Consider the following 20,968-nt stretch of genomic DNA (forward strand, 5'->3'; position numbering starts at 1 on the left):
ATCAAATTAAATGAAACAAACATTGATTCTTTTTTATAGATTATGTAATTTATATTTCTTTAATTATCTTATATTATTGTTTAATGAAAATAATAGCATGTCATTTTGTTTATTTTTTATTATATTTTTTAAAATTATCTTTCTCTATATCAATAGACTCTTAACTCAATTGACATCGATGTTGTTGTAACATATGTATTTGAATACGCTAAAATATATTTTTTCTTTTATTTAAAAGTAAGAAGAGATTATGCCTAGTTTATTTCAATAATATTATTTATGTTTATTATTTTATTTATGATATAAATTATATAACAAATCAATATAAGTATTTCATGTTATACTGGATTATGACAACTCACTATATGGGTAAAAATGAATTTGATTGAAAATGTTAAAATGATTTCTAAGAAATGAAAATGAAAATATGTGAGACTAAAAAAAAAAAATTGACTAAAAATGTTTTGTAAAAATGAGAATGATAAAAATAATTATTTTTAAATTTAAATTAATTAACTCTTGTTCAAACCCATATAAATGTAAAAATATTATTCCTTTACAACCGTTTTTTAAATATTACATTTGATACATTGATTCGAATCCATATAAAGGTGGTTTTTTATTTCAACTAGAGAAAATAGTTACAAAAAATGTTTTCATTTTTTCGTTATTAAAATTAAAGTTCAATTTCTATTTATCAAACATATTTTTCCAATTTTTAAATATAGATAATAAAAATAAAAAATAAACCAAACCAAACCAAACAAAGCTTTAATGTTTTAAGTTTAAATTATGTTATATGTATGTATTTTTTTTCTATTTTTAATATAAAAGGTAAAAATACTTTTAAAATAATATATTTCAGAGTATGTTTGTTTCATTAAAAATGACTTTCAAAAAATTATTTATGGAAAATGATTTACTTTCCTAACAAAGTTAATATTTTTTGGTGTTTAGATGAATTTTTATAAAATATTTTCTGTTATTTAACAAATTTCTTAAAAATATTTCATAAAAGTTGTTTTCAATTAAACAAATATACATTTGAGATTTTTTTTTATCTTTTCGTTACTTAATTGAGTTTATTTTATATTTATAAATTTATATTTTACATTATTTTTACATATGTTAAAAATATTTTGTTAAATTCAGGTAAGTCATTTTTTAGTTACATAACTACTAAATGAGTATTTTTTATTTAAAAAATATGACATAAAAAATATTGACAAAAATATTTAACAATGCCAACAATTGGACTTGATTTTTAAATTTGAAAAGTAGAGGGATTTAATTCTTGAAAATAAAAATACAAAGATTAAATTGCAAATTTTTGAAGAGTATACAGACTTATGACATATTTTAACCTTTATACTACAAAATATTTATTATTAATATACTTATTATTAAAATAAAATTGAAATATTAAACAATTTATTAAAATAATACAATATATTAATTATATTAATAATTTATTATATCACTAAATGTAAGTAATTAAATATGTATGCTTAATAATATTGAAAAATATAATATTTTATATTAATATTTTAAATATAACAATATTAAGCTTGGTTTAAGTTAATTTTTATATAAAAAATACCTATAAAGGAGTTCTTTTCCAAAAAATGACTTACGCTTTTTAAAAAAATAAGTCATTTTACAATAAAAATGACTTATTTTACATTGACATGTAAATCATTTTCCGTTGACCAAGTTGCTTTCTGTGAAACGAACACAGGAAAATGCAAAATACATGTTCCGTAAAACTTTTTACATGTAAACAAACGAACCTTACTTCATAAAGTAACAATATTTTAATTGTTATTCAAATGAATTTATGCCCAATTAGCTTATGAAACCAACTTAATTAAAGACCTAATACATAGTATAGATAATTAAAAAACAAATTGGGTTGAGGTAAGATTAAACTCTGAATATAAAACCCAACTCTTCTTTTTTTTATAAACAAACCCACCTAATTTCAAGTTTGACCTACTCCTTTCATGTTATGTTAGAATGAGTATTTTTTTCCATGGAATGATAAAATGAGCCTTGAAAAAAATTTCAGCCAATTGAGTTTGATTCAGTTGAGTCTAGCATGTTTGATAAAACAAGTAGCATGATTAAGCTATAATACAAAGACTCTCAATTGCTTCTTAATTCGCTTGAGATTATTGGATAAGTATTGAATTCTTATTATTATCTCTTTGGTGATTAAGAAATTAATTTAGAGATAATTATCTGATTTCTGAAAGAGATTTTTTTCAAGGGTTTATCTGTTGATTTAAGAAGATTATTTTGCTATATTTTAGCCTATAAATAGGCGTTACTTTCCCTTTGTGCTACACGATTTTGAGAGTTGGAAATCTACCATACATTTAAAGTTCTTTGTAACCGGCTTTTGTTTATTTTATTGTATTGAGTGTTTTACTTTTTTGGTGGTTAATTGACTAACTCTTTTGAGTGAAGAGTTAGTAAAGAAATTATAAGCAGTTCTAGGTTTTATTTGATAGAAATGAGTTATTACGATTGTTTAATTTAATGATAGCAAAATTTTGTAGATATAAAATTATTGTCTCCGAACTTAGTAAATAAAAACTAGTTTTATTCCTTTTCTAAAAACTAGTTTTATTGTTTTTTCTTTTCCTTACCTTATTTTTTTTTATAATTAGTAAAGTTTTCGTTATTGAAAACTAATATTTCTTTTCACCCATTTCTATAATTAATTAATTAAATAAGTAGTTAAGGTAAATTAACTTGTAATCCCAACTTAATCTTTAATTTAAAAAATAGTAAAATGAAAGTAAATGAGATGTAGATTCCAAATCAAAAACTACTAAAAAGGCATATAAATAAAAACCCAAGTCAACTTAAACACTTCTAATTTACGTTATTTCATTACTTGGCAGTAGTTAAACATCGAATGTTCATTTTTCTGTGTTCCTTTTTTATAATGTTAATTGCCTGTTAAATTTTATGATATTATAGGGACTCATCATTCTCATTTTATCACATAGATGAATAAAATTTCAAATGTCACCACCCCTTAAAGTGATCTAACTTATTTGATTCCATTTTATCATATAATTATAATATTGTTTTAACTTATTACTAATCCTTTTCAAGAGGTCATCCTGTTTTGTGTTTCAACCATATTAGCACATTATATATATCAAGAATCTTAGTAAATTCAAGCATAAATGAATTTAACTAAGATGTACCGTACAATTTTATCAGAAAGAAGATAAACTCAATCTTTAATTTAAAAAATAGTAAAAATAGATTCCAAATCAAAGCCTACTAAAAAGGCAAATAAATAAAAACCCAAGTCAACTTAAACACTTCTACTTTACGTTATTTCATTACTCGGCAGTACATCCAATGTTCATTTTTCTTTTTCCTTTTTATAATGTTAATTGCCTGTTCATTTTTTCACATAGATGAAACAAATTTTACATGTCACCACCCCTTAACGTGACTTAGAATGCTATCACATTGTAAACAAAATTCAGAAAATAAAACTATAAATTATTTGATTCCATTTCATCATATAATCATAATATTGTTTTAACTTACTAATCCTTTTCGAGAGGTCATTCTGTTTTGTGTTTCAACCATATTAGTACATTATATATCAAGCATCTAAGTAAATTCAAGCATAAAAATTTATTAGGAAAAACAAAGATAAATTATTAAAATAGTCACTTTTGTTTCCCTCAAGTTATATTTTAGTCACTTATGTTTGAAATGTTACATTTTAGTCATTTACTTTAACGTGTTGCAACATTTTAGCCATTGAACTGTTAATTGCCGTTAACAGCGTAACGGTAAGCTAACGTGACATGTTAAATTATCATTTCAAACAAAAATTTTAGGTTAAATTTTACAATTGGTCCTCATATTTTTTCATTTTGAGCAATTTAAATTTTTTTTCTTTATTTTCTATTATTTTTTGCTTCTCCCTCTATTTTCCTCCCTTCTCCATCTCTTTTAACGTAAAAGAAAAAAAATTAAATTGCTCAAAAAAAATATATAGGGACCAATTGTATAATTTAACCTAAAATTTTCGTTTGAAATGATGATTTAACATACCACATCAGCTTACCGTTAACGGAGATTAACATTTAGTGACTAAAATGTTATAACAAATTAACGTAAATAACTAAAATATAAAATTTCAAACATAAGTGACTAAAATATAACTTGAGACAAATAAAAATAACTATTTTAAGAGTTTACCCAAAAAAAAATGATGTACCATAAAACAAAACTTAATTGGGTTGACCTAAAAGCCCAAAATTAACATGAACTTATTCCATTTCTTCCCAAATCCAACACAAACCCATCAATTTGTCAAGTACATATTAATTAGAGAAAAATATTTGACAGACAGTAAGAATTTTTAGATTTTAAAAATGACATTGTCCATTAAAAATTTAAGAATTAAAGAAAAAGGATGCGGCAGTATTTGAACCTACTCTTAAGAAAATACGAAATATGTTTTGTAGTTTAGAACATAGAAATCTTAGCTGAGTTTTTTTATATATTTACAAAATTAACTTAGGTTAAAGATAAGAAATAAATTGCAAATGTTAGAAATTTGAAGTTATTGATACTAGATTTAAGTAACCTTCCCCTATTGATTATGTGCGACTCTTGGCAGCTGTTCTCCCTTCAGATGGACTTAATTAATGCTTTCCTTTTGTTTTTTTTTTTTGTTTTTATTTTCTTCCTTCACCTACTGGTACCTCCATAATTTAATTGCTGAACAGTGTTCCTTAACTATCGATCACTTAATATTTAACCCAATCCCTAGTTGCCATTACTTAATGTTTCATTTGAATGACCGGTGAGGAGTCTCCGGTGCAACGCCAAACACCATATATGGTACGATTGAAACAATTTCATACAAATGAATCACTGACTAGCTAAGATATATATTAGTATTCTTATGGTTCCTTCAATAGTTGGGCTTTGTATAAATAGTGTGTTTCTCAAAGGTATAAGCTAATATTTAGTCCCTGAATTTAAAGATTAATATGAACTAAAAGTGGAGAGAAGTTGTCAAATTCCATATGATCCAATAAAAGAATTGAAGGATCAAATTGAAAAAAAGTATCAAGTTTAAGGATTAAAAACTCTTTTACCCTTTTTTGAACTATCTAAAATGTCCTTTCTTCCAATGAGAAAGGATTGAATGAAATAGAGACGCCACGTCATCTGTTTCTCTTTCCAATAGTTTTATACCACATCAGTATTTCTAAAACTATTAGAAAGGGATACAGATGACGTGGCGTCACTGTTTCATACAATCCTTTCCCTCTTCCAATTCATTTACTATGCATCTTTGATATATATCACAGTTGACATTAATCTGACTAAATTATACTTGTCAATTAATCTCCTAGATAAATGTGTGTATATATATATCCAAGTGATTGTCTAGCATTTTCCACATTTCCATCACTCTTTACCACGAAAGAATCTCTCAATTACGATAAGTCTCCTTCAAAGATGGGGCCAATATACATTAACACTTGAAACATAGAGAGTAAAATCAGGATTGCCATGTAAAAACATGGCCCAATTTGTAGCTCCAAAACAACAAAAACTCGGTTCCATCCAAAAAATTCTTAACCATGGAAATGGGATCTATGTATGATGCCTATATAATCATGTTGATATCGTAAAAAACCCATCAAATTCTCGTTGCCCCGGCTTTTATGGTAGGGTTTGAAGCAACCAAAGAGACCATGATTAAGGAGTGAATGTCAAATGGAAGTGGTGGAAAAAAGGTTGAAAATATCTGCATGCATAAAAGTAAACTACACCATTTATTTACAAACTAGTGAAAGAGCTGAAGCCACGGAATGGGGAAAAAAAATAATAATGGGTCATGGGTCACACTCTTATATGTGTTCTTAGCGGAATGTGTTGACTGTTAAATTAAATTATTGATTTTATTTAAATTCTAATTTATTTACTCACCTTAAAGAAGAAAATATGTTGCACATAAAAATCCTAGATGTTTTAGGGAAAAAGAAGTACAATCTTTATGTGTTTCGAAAGTTTGTAAGAACCGTAATATGTCCGAATCTGAAATACAATAAACAAACATTAAGAAGAAGAATGCCAGATTTAAATGATGTTAATTAAACAAACATTACTTTCTGAAAAAAATCAAGGATTATAGTAAGAGTTCTAATCTATTTCTTTAGGCACATTTCTGACTTAAATTTATTCTCTCAATGTACACATTCTCCAAGGACTTGCTACTAATTTTAAAGGGTTTGGTACAAAAATCTTCCTTACATTTGCTTTTTCTTCATAGCTTGTTTACTGTTGTGCATCCAAACTTTAAAAACCTGTCTCTTAACTCCCACTTCAGCACAAAATTGCTGCACTTCTGGTTCATCTTGTTTCTGGATTCTCCAACCCAATTTCTCAGCAAATTCCATCATCTTATCCTTTTGATCTCGGCTGAACTTTGTTCGAAACCTCTTCTTTGATGACTGTGGATATGATGGTTGTCGACCTCCTGCTTCATTAGAATGAAACATGTTCAGTTCTTCACTTGATGACTCCGTCGGGCCGCCACCGAAGTTCATCATCGCAGCCGGTGCAATTGGCAAACACGGACTGTTAGAGAATCCAAGGGAAAATCTTTGTTGACGAAGAGGTGTTGGTTGTTGAGGATGAACGGTTCCTCTTCTCTCGTTGTTTTTGTAGGTAAAACAACACCTTGTGGCGGGATATTGTGTTTCGCCGTCGATTTCTTTTCTGTGGAAATTCCTATGGCATTCACAGGCTGCACATTTCAAGGCTTCTTGGGTACCGTCTTCGCCGCTGGGCATGAATTCTCCGCAGCCATCGACGACATGACCGCCCATGCTGGCAACGTGGTTCTTCAAACATTCCCTATATCTTATCAAAGGAGTTGAGCTTATAGTTGTTGATGTTGGAGCAGCAACTGTTGGAATCGGAGCTGAAACTGGATTTCGGTCATGATCTGGATTGCTTCTGGGATTGTCTATTTGATGTTGTGATGGGTTTGATTCATTGTATTGATCTAGGGTTCTTGATTGGTTTATAGGTGCAGAAGAAGATGAAATTTTTAAGGAAGAATCAGCTTGGTTCAGCTTATTATTACGACTAAAAGAGCTCGGCATCCCCATTTGCTTATCTTGGCCTTTCACTTCCATTAAAACTATGATTTCTAATGTATAAAAAACTCTTGATCTCAGACACCCTGACCTTTTATTAAACTAAAATATAGTAGTAAAACATTTACTAAAATCTTTTAAACCCTAATTCACCATCATTTATTCACTTAATTAAAGGAATAAGCAATAATACCCAAAACCTGTTTCCTGAAATTGTGTTTGAGTAGACAAATGAAGATTTTTTGAAGGACTAAAAGGGATTAATTATATAAAAAAACCATAAATTTGGCATGAAAATTCAAACTGGAAATGGGAATAAATAATAAGGGGCCTTAATGGTAAAATATGCTAAAAGTTGCAAAAGAACTTACCTTTGATGAATTAAACTGATAAGAACTGGTGTGTTGTTGGATGTAAGAAAGTCAGCAGTTGCATGAGGCAGCAGATGGAAATGGAAGGAAACTTGTTTTTTAGCATAGATTAAGGAAGGCAAAAAACTCAACTTTGAATCTTAAAAAACTGATAAGTAAAAGGAGTTTAAATCCAGGACAAAGAGGTTAAAAGAAAAAGGATAGAGATATGTGAGGGAGCTTTTGTTTCCTACTTACCCATCAGATCCAAATAAAATCCATATAAACAAAGGAATAGGTGGGTTGTTTTGTACTAAAAACAACTAGTGATTAGTATTAACGACTGGTGCCATTGAGAGACCTAGTACTCTTACAGAACAACCGACAAGGCCACGTTAGTTCCTCTCAGAACCTGCAATACTGGTCCAGCTCCTAATTATTGCCTCCTTAACACCTTATTTTTATTTTTAAAGACCATTCTCTAATTCTCTCTTCTCTCTCTAATCTAACTGCAACTCCAAACAAACCCGTAAACTTTGATACTAAAAGACATGTAAATAATATTAGCTAGTATGTGATGAACGTTGGGTCTGAAATCTTCCTGCAACCTCAAGAACCCACATTAGGACAGGTTTTGAACAGTGGTTGGGGATTTTGTACATCACCAGACAATGAAACCTTTATAATTATTACAGAATCTGTTAAACAAAGGTAGTTAAGGTAAAGATGGATGGATGATCTAAAAGAGAGAGAGAGGACCCCATCCTGACCTTTATCTTTTGTGTTCAGCGGCAGTTGAAGTGCGGGAATGGTGATCCATAGCTAACACTGCACTTGTCCTTTTAGTGTGTGTATGCGTGTGTCAGATTCTCTTTCTCTCTCTACTTGAACCCTGTTTTACTTTTTAGGTGCAAGCAACAATTTTATTTTTCTCTGCAATTCCACTATTAACTTTTTGCTCTACTAGAGATACAAACGCATTTATTGGAATTAGTCTTAAATTTAATGTAATATAAGATAATTAATTACGAATTCTTAAAACATTAATCTGAAGATTAAAGATATTTTAAAAAATATAAAAAAACAACAACCTCCCAACCTTCAAAAGTGTCATCCATGCCAAAATCTAACCCAGTGAAACTGTTTCATTAACATTAAAAGTGAGTTTAGATGAGCGATATATTTATAAATAATTAATATAAAAATAACGATAATAATAAAATTAAATACTATAAAAATAGACTAAATGTAATACAATCCTCTAAATTACCCTTCCAAACTCACCTTAAATCTAATAGATTTTCTCGAATCGAACATCGGTTTGTTGTGGGGTTATTTTTGGGTTACATATTTTGTTGCTCTTTTCAACGTCTACTTTGAGTTTTTCCTATTTGTCTTGGTGGTAAGAGCGTGGACACGTTTTGTACCCCCAAAAATAAAAAAAGAAAAAGTGTTGACACGTTGGCCAATATAAAGAGATGGAGTAGCTTTTAAAGGATCTGCACAACACAGCACTGTAGTGTTTTGACGCATTCTCCCACCTCCTTTTAGGTCCATGCTTTGCTTCTCTAGCCATCCATCAAACATTACATTAGATGAGCTTTTTCCCATTCTCATTTCGGCCATTAAACCCCCTTTTTGTTTCACTCAATATTCTATAACACCGGTTTTAAATAAAAAGGCATTAATCTACATTGTAAAGTGAGAGTAAAAAGCCTGGGGTTTTCTTCCCTCTTTAATCATCAATCCAAGTAGGAGAGGAAATCAAATGGTTAGCTGTGTGGAGAGGCAACAGTCAACTCACTACTCGATTTTGCAAAAGAGTATGAGCACTACTGCACTACCCTCGTCTAAGTTTCCTAATTAAAGAGTTCATTTGTAGGACATACTTATCTCCCAGTACGACCTACAATTTCATATAAATCCAAACAAAGTGAAATGGATTAATGAAGTGGTCCATTTCAATGTTCTTCTTAAACCCACTTTCTCTTTTTTGTCGTAATAGAGATCACACCCTCCCCCAAAACATCCTATTTAGTTTTATGTCTTAATCTCATTCTAGAATTTCAAAACAAAAAATTAATCTTATTCTAGCTTTTCAACTCAAACTTTTACCTATAAACAAGTCGGGTTATTTTTTCAAAATAACATTGAGAGTAATTTAAAAAAAAAAGCCCATTTCGTTCCAATTTATAATATTGTCTTTCATTTATTTTAATTATTATATTTATTAAATATAATTTATATATTCAAATTAAAATTCATTAATGGGATTACCATAATTTGTTTATACTTTAATTATTGTCTATGTTAAATATTTATTAATATCAAAATAATACTAACATGACATATCGTGATAATAATAAAAAAGATATGTTAAAAGAACAATACTTTACATACGAATCAATTATTCTATTAATAATAAAGATTTTATTAATTTATATAAGTGGTTTTAACATTTAAAATATATTTTATATATTCAAATTAAATTTTATAAACAATTTATATTAATTTCTAATATTTTAAATCTTAGATTCACTCGTTTTAAGATTATTAATTTGATGGGATCTTATATATTTCCCCTCGAAAGTTTATTTATGGAAAAATGCAGCACTAGTTGAACTCAAAGTTGATCCATTTTGATACGATGGATCAAAACGATTAATGCTTGACCATTATCTCCGGCGGCCCATATTAGGGTTTTGTGTTTGTAGAGTGAGAATCAAGCATGGACTGCTTACTATATTTGGGTTTGCCTAAGAAATACACAATCATTAATCACAGAATGTATTTCGATATTTTGTTGTGTCCAAATAATTCTAAGATTCGGTTATTATCAGTTGGACCCAAGCGAGTTAAGTGAGCTTTTGATCCAAGCGAAAAATATCACAAACTTTTGGACCGACAAACCAGTTGGAAACTTATCTGAAAGATGGTGGAGAGAGGTAGCTATCTTTGTGAGCTGAGACGCCAATCTTTCTTAGCTTTTCCGGGAAAAAAAGAGAGAACTGTTTGTTGGATTTATTTTCTCAAAGGGAAATGAAGGTTCTTGGAAGGTAACGGGATTCGGAAAGAGGAGTTTTGGTGGGGAATGGGCGGAAATGAGGGCGGCGCTGGACAAAGAAATGGTGAGGAAACTTTGCGGGGATTCGGTGGCGGCGTCGACCTCCGTTTGGAGGCAAGCTACTTGACGGTACTTCTAGTGGTAATAACGGTGGCTTGCGGTGGAGATTTCATTAATGTTTAGTTAATTTGATGTCTCAAAATCAGTCCCTCCAAAGCTTGAAAAACTCGAGCAAGTCATCCAAAAATAGTAATAAAGTTGCCATTGTAATAGGATCTAGTCTTTGAAACCACGGACAAGACCCCGACCAAGATCTTTAATTAACAAATTAAACTAAAAATATATCTTTAATTACAATTATACCGTTAATTACCCCCAAAATGGCGCCACGTGTTCTTTCCTCCACTTAAGAATATTAACCAAGCCAACAGTCGTCCTCTTCATTTTCAGCATTCCTTTTCGTTTGTCTGTTTCAATCAAAAGATTGAGCTTCAACTTTTCCTCCAAATTCTATCGTTCAAATACGCCATTTTTTTGCTTCGATGAGTTTCCGTGACGATACTGAAGATGGCCGCGATCTCAAGAAGCCGTTTCTACATACCGGAAGTTGGTATCGGATGAGGCAGTCCAGTATTATGAGCTCCTCCGCTCAAGTCATTCGCGATGGATCAATCTCCGTCGTCCTCTGTGTTCTCATCGTCGCCTTGGGCCCTATACAATTTGGCTTCACCGTACAAAATTTCTTCATCTTTCTCTTTTTCTGTTTCTGATTTAAGTGTTCAACTGTGAAATTTAGGTTTTTCTTAAATGATTTTTCAAATTTGAAAATGCAGTGTGGATTTTCTTCACCTACGCAAGATCAAATCGTTGAAGATCTCAAGCTTTCGGTTTCAGAGGTCTAAATTTGAATCACTTAAATTCCCATTTCATTTTTTTTTTCAATTTAAATCGATTTTATTTTCTCAAAAAAAAATTGTGATGCAGTATTCTATTTTTGGTTCGTTATCAAATGTGGGCGCAATGGTTGGTGCGATTGCCAGCGGTCAAATTGCTGAATACATTGGCCGAAAAGGGGTACAAATTGATTTTCATCGATTAATATTTTAAATCTGACGTATAAATCCCAAAATCCTCAATATTACCCATTAATGTGTAAATATTTTAAAATATATATAATGTGAAATTTTCAAAAAAAATATATATATAGTGATACTAAAATTTTGAAATGAGACTTCAATTTTATACCAAATTTAAAAAGAAAAAAAATGTAGATTATAAAAAAAACTCTGAAAATAACATTATTAAAAAAATCAAACAGAAACGTCCAAGTAATTATTTTTCATGAAAAAATATTTCCTAAAATTAAATAATTAAATACATTAAAGAATGATATTAAATTTTCTTAAAATTCATTTATACTAAATGGACTAAAACATTATCATATATATTTAGCTTACGAAGATAACAGATAAATCCAACCTTTGAATAAACATAAAATGGTGTCAGATAAATTATAAATCCGTTAAAATAAAATAAAAATATCACATATATATATAATTGTAAGGTTTTGAAATTCATCCTGAATCTTATCATTTCTTTAGTTCTTGGTTTCTCTTATTTACTGTCTGATTGATGCAATGTTTCAGCTTAGAACTCAATTAATTAATATTCCTCATTTTTGTATTTATATTTAAACTATAATGCATGCTTCTTTTAACATTGAATATACTGCATGTTGTGTGCATGTGTTGAATTTGCAGTCGTTACTGATTGCAGCGATTCCAAACATAATAGGATGGCTGGCCATATCTTTTGCCAATGTGAGCCACTTTCGCCACTTTTGTTATTGTTGCTGTGTCTCCCATGCAGAGCTTGTTGCTAATTAATTTTACTATGCCTTTTGCTATTTGTAGCATTCCTCATTTTTATTCATGGGAAGGTTGTTAGAAGGTTTCGGTGTCGGCATTATTTCTTACACGGTAACTTCAACTCCTTCTCTTCTCCTTTTAAGTAGGCGACAAAAGAACAAAATATCAAATCCGATTTTATAAGCATATATGTATTTTTAATTAATAGGTTAAAATAGCAGTGGCATCATGCTGTTAATTGTGTGTGTAGGTACCTGTATATATAGCAGAGATAGCACCCCAAAACATGAGAGGAAGCCTTGGATCAGTAAACCAGGTTTGTTCCACATTTATATCCATATTAGTATCCCATACTTAATACTTTTATTAACTGATTGGTGGAGTTAACTTGTTTACTGGATAGCTATCAGTCACTATTGGAATAATGCTGGCTTATCTGTTGGGATTGTTTACAAATTGGAGAGTGCTTGCAGTTTTAGGTACGTGGCCAACAATATGTAAAAGGTTTTCTTAATAATTGAACAGATTCGAGAATTTTGAAAATATCATATCTTGCATGCATACGCGTGATAGAACTCGAACATGGGTCAAGAAGCTACCATGGGTGGACGGATGCTCAGTGTTATGATTAACAGATTGACATCATCTTTCTTCTTTGTAGGAATATTACCATGTCTAATATTGATACCTGGGCTGTTCTTCATACCCGAATCTCCTCGATGGCTGGTATGAAACTTGCTATTGCTATCATTCGTATTGGATTGGACCTCTTATAATCTCTTTTGTATATATGTTGTTGTTTCGGGACTGGGTTGCATACCAGGCACAAATGGGAATGACGGAAGAATTTGAAGCCTCTTTGCAAGTTTTGCGTGGTTTTGATACGGATATCTCTGTTGAAGTTAATGATATCAAGGTATACAAGTACTGACTTATCGATACAACCGTAACTGCTCATATTTATATTTACACATCGATCCTATATACGAGAATTTTTGTTGTTCCCTGCAGAGAGCCGTAGCATCATCAAGGAAGACAACAACAATTCGATTTGCAGATCTTAGGCGAAGAAGATATTGGTATCCTTTGACGGTAGAATTTGAATCTTTTTATTTCATGTGTTGTCCTTCGAGGGAACCGTCTTTTGTTTTAGTGCTAATTGGTATGCCGCAGGTAGGGATTGGATTATTGGTGCTTCAGCAACTCAGTGGCATCAATGCTGTTTTATTCTATTCCAGTAATATCTTCGAAAGAGCTGGTAATTACAACAACGTTTCTTTGATGTTTAACACAAGCCCTAGTAAAAGGATATATATATACGCAAGTTTAATACAATGAATTTCCCATTTTCGTCTGAGTACTGCTCTCATTGTATAAAAGCTTTTGTGCTACATCTGTATGTAACTTTGCCTTTTGGTTGCCCAGGGGTTAAATCTAGCAATGTGGCCACGTTTGGGCTTGGTCTTATTCAGGTAGCATCTCTAAGTTGTTCAGTAAATTTTATTTTATTTTTGGAAAAAAAAGAAATTTGTATTGTGTGTTGTAGGTCATTGCATCTGGTGTGACGACGTGGTTGGTAGACAAAGCCGGTCGCAGGGTGCTCCTTATGGCATGTTTTCTCACTTTTATTATTTTTAAAATACATAAAAATTGTAAAATTTAAATATACTCATGTCAAATATATACGAATATAGGATACTTGCATCCGAATTTGAATATATAACATAATTATTTACCTTGATAATAAACTAAATCGAAGATAACAATAAATAAAATGAATAATTTACAAATGATTTTGCAGATATCTTCGTCTGGAATGACTTTAAGTTTGCTCCTTGTTGCCACGGCATTTTACGTTGAGGTTAGTGATAATGTACTCATTTAATTATTTTTCAATATATCTTCTAATGCAAATTTCAACAATTTAGTAACCATTTTTCAATGCATATTCAAATATGAGAAATTCAACGAACACAAATGTCCTACATTCAAACTGGAATCCCAGTAACATTCTTATCCATTTTCCTCTTGTATTGTGATGGAGAGCAGGGATACATCTTAGAAGATTCTGTCATACACAGCGCAATGGGAATAATGTCATTGGTGGGCCTTGTGGTAAGATTTCCTCCATACATCATGTTGTTGGATTCATTTCAATTATGGTTCTTTCTATTGCAAGTTACCACAATTTATCCAAATTACATTTAACAAAATGGTTGAATGAGTTATTTGATCAATCTGATTGACTTTTTTTCTTTTCCATCTAGGCTTTTGCAATTTCCTTCTGTTTGGGTGTAGGAGCAATTCCATGGGTTATAATGTCCGAGGTAGTCAAATTCTTCTCATATGTTCATCTTACATAAAATGCAGAATTTCGATGCAAAATTTATATTAAAAAGTTGGAATTAATTTGTAATTTTTAGATTCAAAACACAAATTTTATGGACTCAAAAGATAATTTTATCAAATTGAAAAATTTAAGAAAAAAAATTAAATATTATCATACCTACCTTTAAATATAGTACTTAACTAGTTTTTTTATCCCGTGTGATACACAGGTTGATTATATATATTAAAATTATTTATAATATTTAGAAAACATTATTTAATATTTATGGAATATAAGTCTAGAATTGGCAGTTTAGGTTGTGCATTTTCAGTAATTTTCTTAATAAAATGTTCTTTTAACATAGAAAAAAAACTTCATCATTCAGATACTTCCAGTAAATATTAAGGGTCTAGCCGGCAGTGTAGCGACGTTGTTCAACTGGATGACGGCTTGGGCAGTTACCATGACTGCAAACTTGCTTCTCTCTTGGAGTGGTGGAGGTATGTACAACATTTAATGGCAGAATTTCAATTCGTTTCACCCAAGTGACATGGATTAATTTTAATAATTACTTCAAGCACGTTTTGGATTTAAAAATAAAAAATAAATAAATTAACCATTTGATTTGGTGAGGCTAAAATTACTATTTAAAATTTTTAAAATATAGTTTAAATTTAAATTTAACTGTAAAATAAAATAAAATAAAGCTTATTACATGGTTTGGTTTCAGGGACATTCACAATTTATGCTGGTTTGGCTGCTTTCACCATTATATTTGTGGCACGTTGCGTTCCGGAAACAAAAGGAAGAAGCCTAGAGGAAATTCAATCCTCCTTCAGATAGAAAATAGCATATTTGTACATCCAATCTTTTGACTTTTTTTATATTATGCATTTATCTCCCTCAATCTCTCCCTAAACTTGTTTCCAACACATGTAATGAATATATATGGATAAAGATGCACTTTATTATTATTAAAAATTCTATCACACACATGAGTGTGAAAATCATGAATTTAAAATATCAACATGTGTTTGAAAATAACATATAATAAATATTAGAATGTATGATTTGAAATTAATTAATAAAAACACGTGATATATGTATGATATTAAAATGAAAAAAATAGACTAAATTATATAAAAATAAATATACAATTGATAGAGGTATAAAACGTACATATTAAAATAATATATATATAAAAGATTATATTAAAACTTTGATTGAGTAGTAAATTTAAGATTTACTAATGCAAATAATTTGAGTTCAAATATTATCTTTTGTACATTTTTTGTTTTTAAATAAAAAATTAAAATATTCTTAAATAATATAATTTATTTTAATTATAAAATATATTTCTATTATTTTCCTAACCGAATTGGTGATGCACCAATTCATAACACCAATTCAATTACGGGTTAAAATAATATTATAGATTTATTGATAATACTATATTTATAATTTTATATGCTATAATTGTGTATAAGATGTATTTATAGAATGAAGTGAAGTAATTTTTTAATTAATCACGAAATAGTTACTTAAGGAAAAAGGAAAGAAAAAAGAATATAAAAGTTCTACCTTTTTAATTTTTTATAAATATATAATTACTTTTTTATTTAATTTTTTTTTAAAAAAGATGCCATGTCCCATAAAATAATTGGTTTCAAAAGAAATTTTAATAGTTGATTTAAAAGTGGCAACCAATAAAAGAAAGTACCTAAAAACAAAATCACTATAATTTTTATTATGGGTGAGTTTTCGATTGGATTGAGTTTAATTGAGTAAAAAAATTTCGAGTTAATTGAATTGACGAGTCCTATTTTATCATCTTAACTCGATTTTAAATTTTTTTGAATTGATTCGAGTTGAATTGAATCAAATGAAATTGTTCGAGTTAAATTTAAAAATTAAACATGTCAAATTAAAATCTTGTTAGAGTATAATTAATTTTATGTTAAAGCACATAAATTTGAAACCATATATATTTAAAAACTTTTCCAAAGCAAAATAATTTAAAATTACTTTACTATTATAAACTTTAATTATTAATTAACATATTTAGGCCCCAAAATTATTGTTTTAAAATCATTTAAATTATTTATAATTATTTATAAAATATAAATTTTGAAATTTTTATAAATATTTTGAATTTTAAAAGTTTTTAAATTTTTTTTTGTAATTTTTGTTGGGAGACCAATTTGTTCATTTTTAAAATTGATAGGAACTAAAGGAGTATTTATACCAATCTATTATTCGAGTTATTCAAATTGTAAAATTTACCTGGACTTGAAGTCGAAACACAAATTACTTATTCGAATATTTTTTTAATCCAATAGTAAACTGAAAAGCGCTGTGCAATAATTTAGTGTTTGTTTACATGGTACCGTTGTGTAGCTGATTCAGAAGATACACTAAAATGGCGAAATACCAGTCAACACCTGACGTCAACGTGGTCGTCATTTGTATGTAAAGATATGCCTGTACATACTTATAATAAAGAAAGAGACCGCATATGTATATAAAGATATCTTTCGTCAATTTATGTCCGTATTTTATAACGACCTTAATCATTCCGTAATCTCCAAGTTCCTCAAGCGAGATGTCCAACGTACCTCTACTCATCCAATTTCATCACCTTTATAATCTGGTTGATTTTCCTTTAAATTTTCATTTCTTTGCTTTTATAACAAGAAATACACAAACACAGGGTGAGCTAAATAGCCAAAGGAGAAGATGCATAAACATGTGTCATACAGAATATAGCCATATCCTCTAAAAATAATCTGTACTAGCATTTATGTCAGCAGAAAACATGCTCCTTTTTTTGGTCTTAATAGTTAGGAAGTGAAGGGGGGTAAAAAAGGAAATAACTTTTATTCATCATCTAAAGAAGGATGTGGATGTCGATTTAAATAGGCACATCACTTAACCTCAGAGACATACCAGTTATAGAAAATATGCAAGTTGTCTCAGCTCGCTTGTTGTGCAATGGGCGCTGGCTCCGGTGCTACTGAATGTCCATTGCCAATTTGGTATGGTTTCTCATCAATTCCGCAGAATTTAGCAGTTTTTACATCGTCTTGAGCCATCAATCGTGAGAACTCTTCGTGGTCATACTTTAATGTTGCGTTTCCCCCAAATTCGTTAGGGAGGTTCTCAATATCAAAATATAATTGCATCATCTCCACACTATCTTTGTTTTTAGGGTAAACAAATTTCACCTTCTGAGCTGTTTTTGGATCCAGAAAATACCTCACAGCCTGTGGAAAATGTACATAGCAACACATCAATCAAATGAAATATTGCAAATTCAAGGAGCCAAGTACACTGGTTTTATGTTAGTTCCTATGTTCCTAAATACATGTTGCAATTAGCGTCAAACATATAATCAGATATCCGTAGGGAGATATAAATAACTAGGTTAGGCAATGCTCTTCCTGCCAGACTTATAGAATGCTTAAAGAATACAAGAAACCAAATTAATGGAAAGGCTGGAGAGAAAACCTTATAGAAGGCTTCAAAAAACCTTGGTGGATTATACAAGAAAGCGATTGCCAGCCTCTCTGGATAGTGGCTTTGAAGGATGTATATGATATCCCGGGCTGTTCTGATGGGAACACTGGTGTTCAAGGAAAATCCTGTGAAGTCTATCAACCATGACATTTGCTCTTGGCCTTCGGAGAGATTTATGATAGCATTTTCTAAGAGATAGACCAAATAGCGAATATTATTTTCCGCTGATGTAGTGTTCTGCCAAGACATATAGGTGGGAAAATTAATAGGGCATGTTTGGTGACGAAGCTTAGCAAACTGAATGAAACCTACTGCAAACCTGCATTTCAGGCCTCAATATAAGCACTGTTCTTCCTTGACGGTCATGGAAACTCGCTCGGGATACTTTTCCGGTCTCACCTTCATGTGCCACTTCGTGCTGGAGAAAAACATGTCATGAGGTAAATTCCAGAAACCGAAAATAAGCCTTTAACTCCATAAATTGTACTAGTTATATACTCATAATCAAACGCAAAAACAGGAATGAAACATGTGATCCGTGATTCATGATCAGGTAGAAGGAAAGAACAATTATCCAGTTTCATAACCATCAAATCTTAAATTTATAGAGAGACATCAAAACTGATCTAAACGAGTTTTGACTTGAACTTATTAAACAACGTTTCAAGTATTCTAATACGCTTTGGAATCTCATCCTGCACTAACAACTCTATGTTGCTAAGACTATTCATTTTCTTTTTTCCGGGAATATCTATATCCTATATATATCCAGATGAAAGGGTATAATCATCCAAATACTTAGAAGATACATGAAAATCTTGAAATGAATGAATATACAAGTCTCGAATATATATCCATGTCTGACACTCACTACCAGAATTACATAATGATTACTAAATTATCCACACATTACTACCATAAGGAGGCAGGAATTATCAAACATACCCAACGGATTTCTTCAGGCTTATAAGTCGATCGCCACTTTAATGTCTCTTCTAACATCTTCCTTGCCTTGTCTACATTCCAATTCCGAGCTTCTAAATATCTCATGAGGCATGCATCGGTACAGAACAATGAACAGCGCCCAGACAGGGGTCCTATTGCAGTCCTGAGTTCAATGACCTGCTTATCAACCAAGTATATAATTCAACTTTTTATATTTAGATTTGCTTTGGAATCAAATGTAGAACACATAAGCTGTAAGTAGGGGTAGCAAAATCCGATTCGATTTGAAGAACTCGATAAAATTTTTAAATTTTGAATTAAATAGTTTGAGTTATTTGAGTTAATCAAGTTACACAATTCGAGTTATCTGAAAATCCGAATAAAAAAAAGACAAAACTACATCATTTTAATAAATGTTTACCTTTTTTAAAATTAAAAGTCAAAACCATTAAGTTAAAGGGTAAAACTACGTTATTTTGATAAATGTTACTAATTAAGTTAAAAGGCAAAATCATTAAATTGTTCATGTTGTTAAATAATTTTATACTTCGTTTACTAGTTAAATAATCAGTTTATGTAAGCGCAACATCGAGTACAAATAATAAGATTCGTTAACTCGACTCGAAATTTTTTGACTCGATTCGAAAAAATTCAAATTGAGTTCAGTTGCTAAAATAGGATTCGTCAACTTGACTAACTCAAAATTTTTTGACTCGATCTGACTCGACTCGATCGAATACTCACCCCTAGCTGTAAGCAGGAAAAATGAAGAGTCGAAATAACAAAGAATTCAAAAATACTTTTTAGACTTTAATTTGACGCCTCCCGTATTTACAACATCTAGAGATCAAGTCCATAAACTTTGAAGCATTTCTCATTATTTCCAATCCTTTGATCAACAACGATAAAGCTATGAACCGAATTAATTAAATTTAGTCTGCTCAAAATACAAATATATTCAAATAAAATAAATAAATATTACCTTTGCATCTCGTTGCTCAGAATCATCCTTCTGTGTATGCCTTCTACGAAGAAACATTTCCCTGCAAATCAAGTCAATCACAATCTTAACATGCTCAACTTTTCAGTTTAAAAGGTATTAATTAATTAATTAATTAAAACGATTGTTCTGATATTCATAACAAATTTGATTATTATTATTATTATTAGCATAAACTAAACAGCTGTAATGAACGCCAAACAGAGGTCCAGAACTCTTAAAGATCCATCAATTTAAAAACAGTTTTATCTCTACGCAAGCTCTCAAAAAAAGAAGGGGGGGGGAGGAGTAGTTTCTTCAAATCTTATAATCAACACAAAAATTAATAATATGGATGAAACAGTCAATGCAGATAGATCTACTTTACAGCACAAGAACACTGTAAGTGTTGAAATATTAGAAATAACAAAAACGAGATTAGAAAAGAAGGAAAAATTTTAAATTATATGTACCTGGTTATGCAAAAACCAGCTGAATATCGAAACTATCAGGGGCAGTGAGAATATCAAAGCTTTCAGATTTCTTCCTTTATTAATGATGGGAATACAAGAGTATTGTTGGTTTGAGTTTATTTTATTAATGTTTTAGAACCCAAGCGTGGGCCTCATAGCCTTGTTTTTTTTTTCAAAAAAATATTATTATAATACGATGTAATTATATAATTTACTAGAAAAAAATTAATTATTGTTGATTAAGTCTTATTACAAAAGGATATGAGTTTGAGTGTGTAAAT

General features: G+C 30.0%; 3 protein-coding genes across 3 annotated transcripts; 1 reads left to right on the forward strand and 2 right to left on the reverse strand.

Moving 5' to 3' along the window:
- Positions 1-6,143: 6,143 nt before the first annotated feature.
- LOC107923118 (zinc-finger homeodomain protein 6) lies at positions 6,144-9,669 on the reverse strand. Its single transcript, XM_016853330.2, has one exon. It carries the CDS (start codon positions 7,200-7,202, stop codon positions 6,309-6,311), a length of 894 nt encoding a protein of 297 aa, XP_016708819.1. The 5' UTR covers positions 7,203-9,669; the 3' UTR covers positions 6,144-6,308.
- A 216-nt stretch (positions 9,670-9,885) lies between these two features.
- On the forward strand, positions 9,886-15,796 carry LOC107923690 (sugar transporter ERD6-like 6). The gene is made up of 18 exons (XM_016853865.2): positions 9,886-11,308; positions 11,411-11,473; positions 11,562-11,651; positions 12,338-12,397; positions 12,491-12,556; positions 12,696-12,761; positions 12,849-12,924; positions 13,107-13,171; positions 13,269-13,361; positions 13,457-13,537; positions 13,619-13,703; positions 13,871-13,917; positions 13,992-14,054; positions 14,247-14,306; positions 14,495-14,560; positions 14,713-14,772; positions 15,160-15,274; positions 15,505-15,796. Exons 1-18 carry the CDS (start codon positions 11,120-11,122, stop codon positions 15,615-15,617), a joined length of 1,458 nt encoding a protein of 485 aa, XP_016709354.1. The 5' UTR covers positions 9,886-11,119; the 3' UTR covers positions 15,618-15,796.
- A 1,754-nt stretch (positions 15,797-17,550) lies between these two features.
- LOC107923075 (phosphatidylinositol transfer protein 3) lies at positions 17,551-20,824 on the reverse strand. Its single transcript, XM_016853287.2, has 6 exons — positions 20,688-20,824; positions 20,218-20,278; positions 19,236-19,412; positions 18,610-18,708; positions 18,282-18,527; positions 17,551-18,037 (listed from the first exon to the last, which is right to left on the reverse strand). The coding sequence occupies exons 2-6, from the start codon at positions 20,272-20,274 to the stop codon at positions 17,747-17,749; spliced, it is 870 nt and encodes a 289-aa protein (XP_016708776.1). The 5' UTR covers positions 20,275-20,278; positions 20,688-20,824; the 3' UTR covers positions 17,551-17,746.
- Positions 20,825-20,968: the final 144 nt, after the last annotated feature.

The sequence above is a fragment of the Gossypium hirsutum genome, chromosome A11, assembly GCF_007990345.1.
Source record: "Gossypium hirsutum isolate 1008001.06 chromosome A11, Gossypium_hirsutum_v2.1, whole genome shotgun sequence".
In the NCBI taxonomy this organism is placed as follows: Eukaryota; Viridiplantae; Streptophyta; class Magnoliopsida; order Malvales; family Malvaceae; genus Gossypium; species Gossypium hirsutum.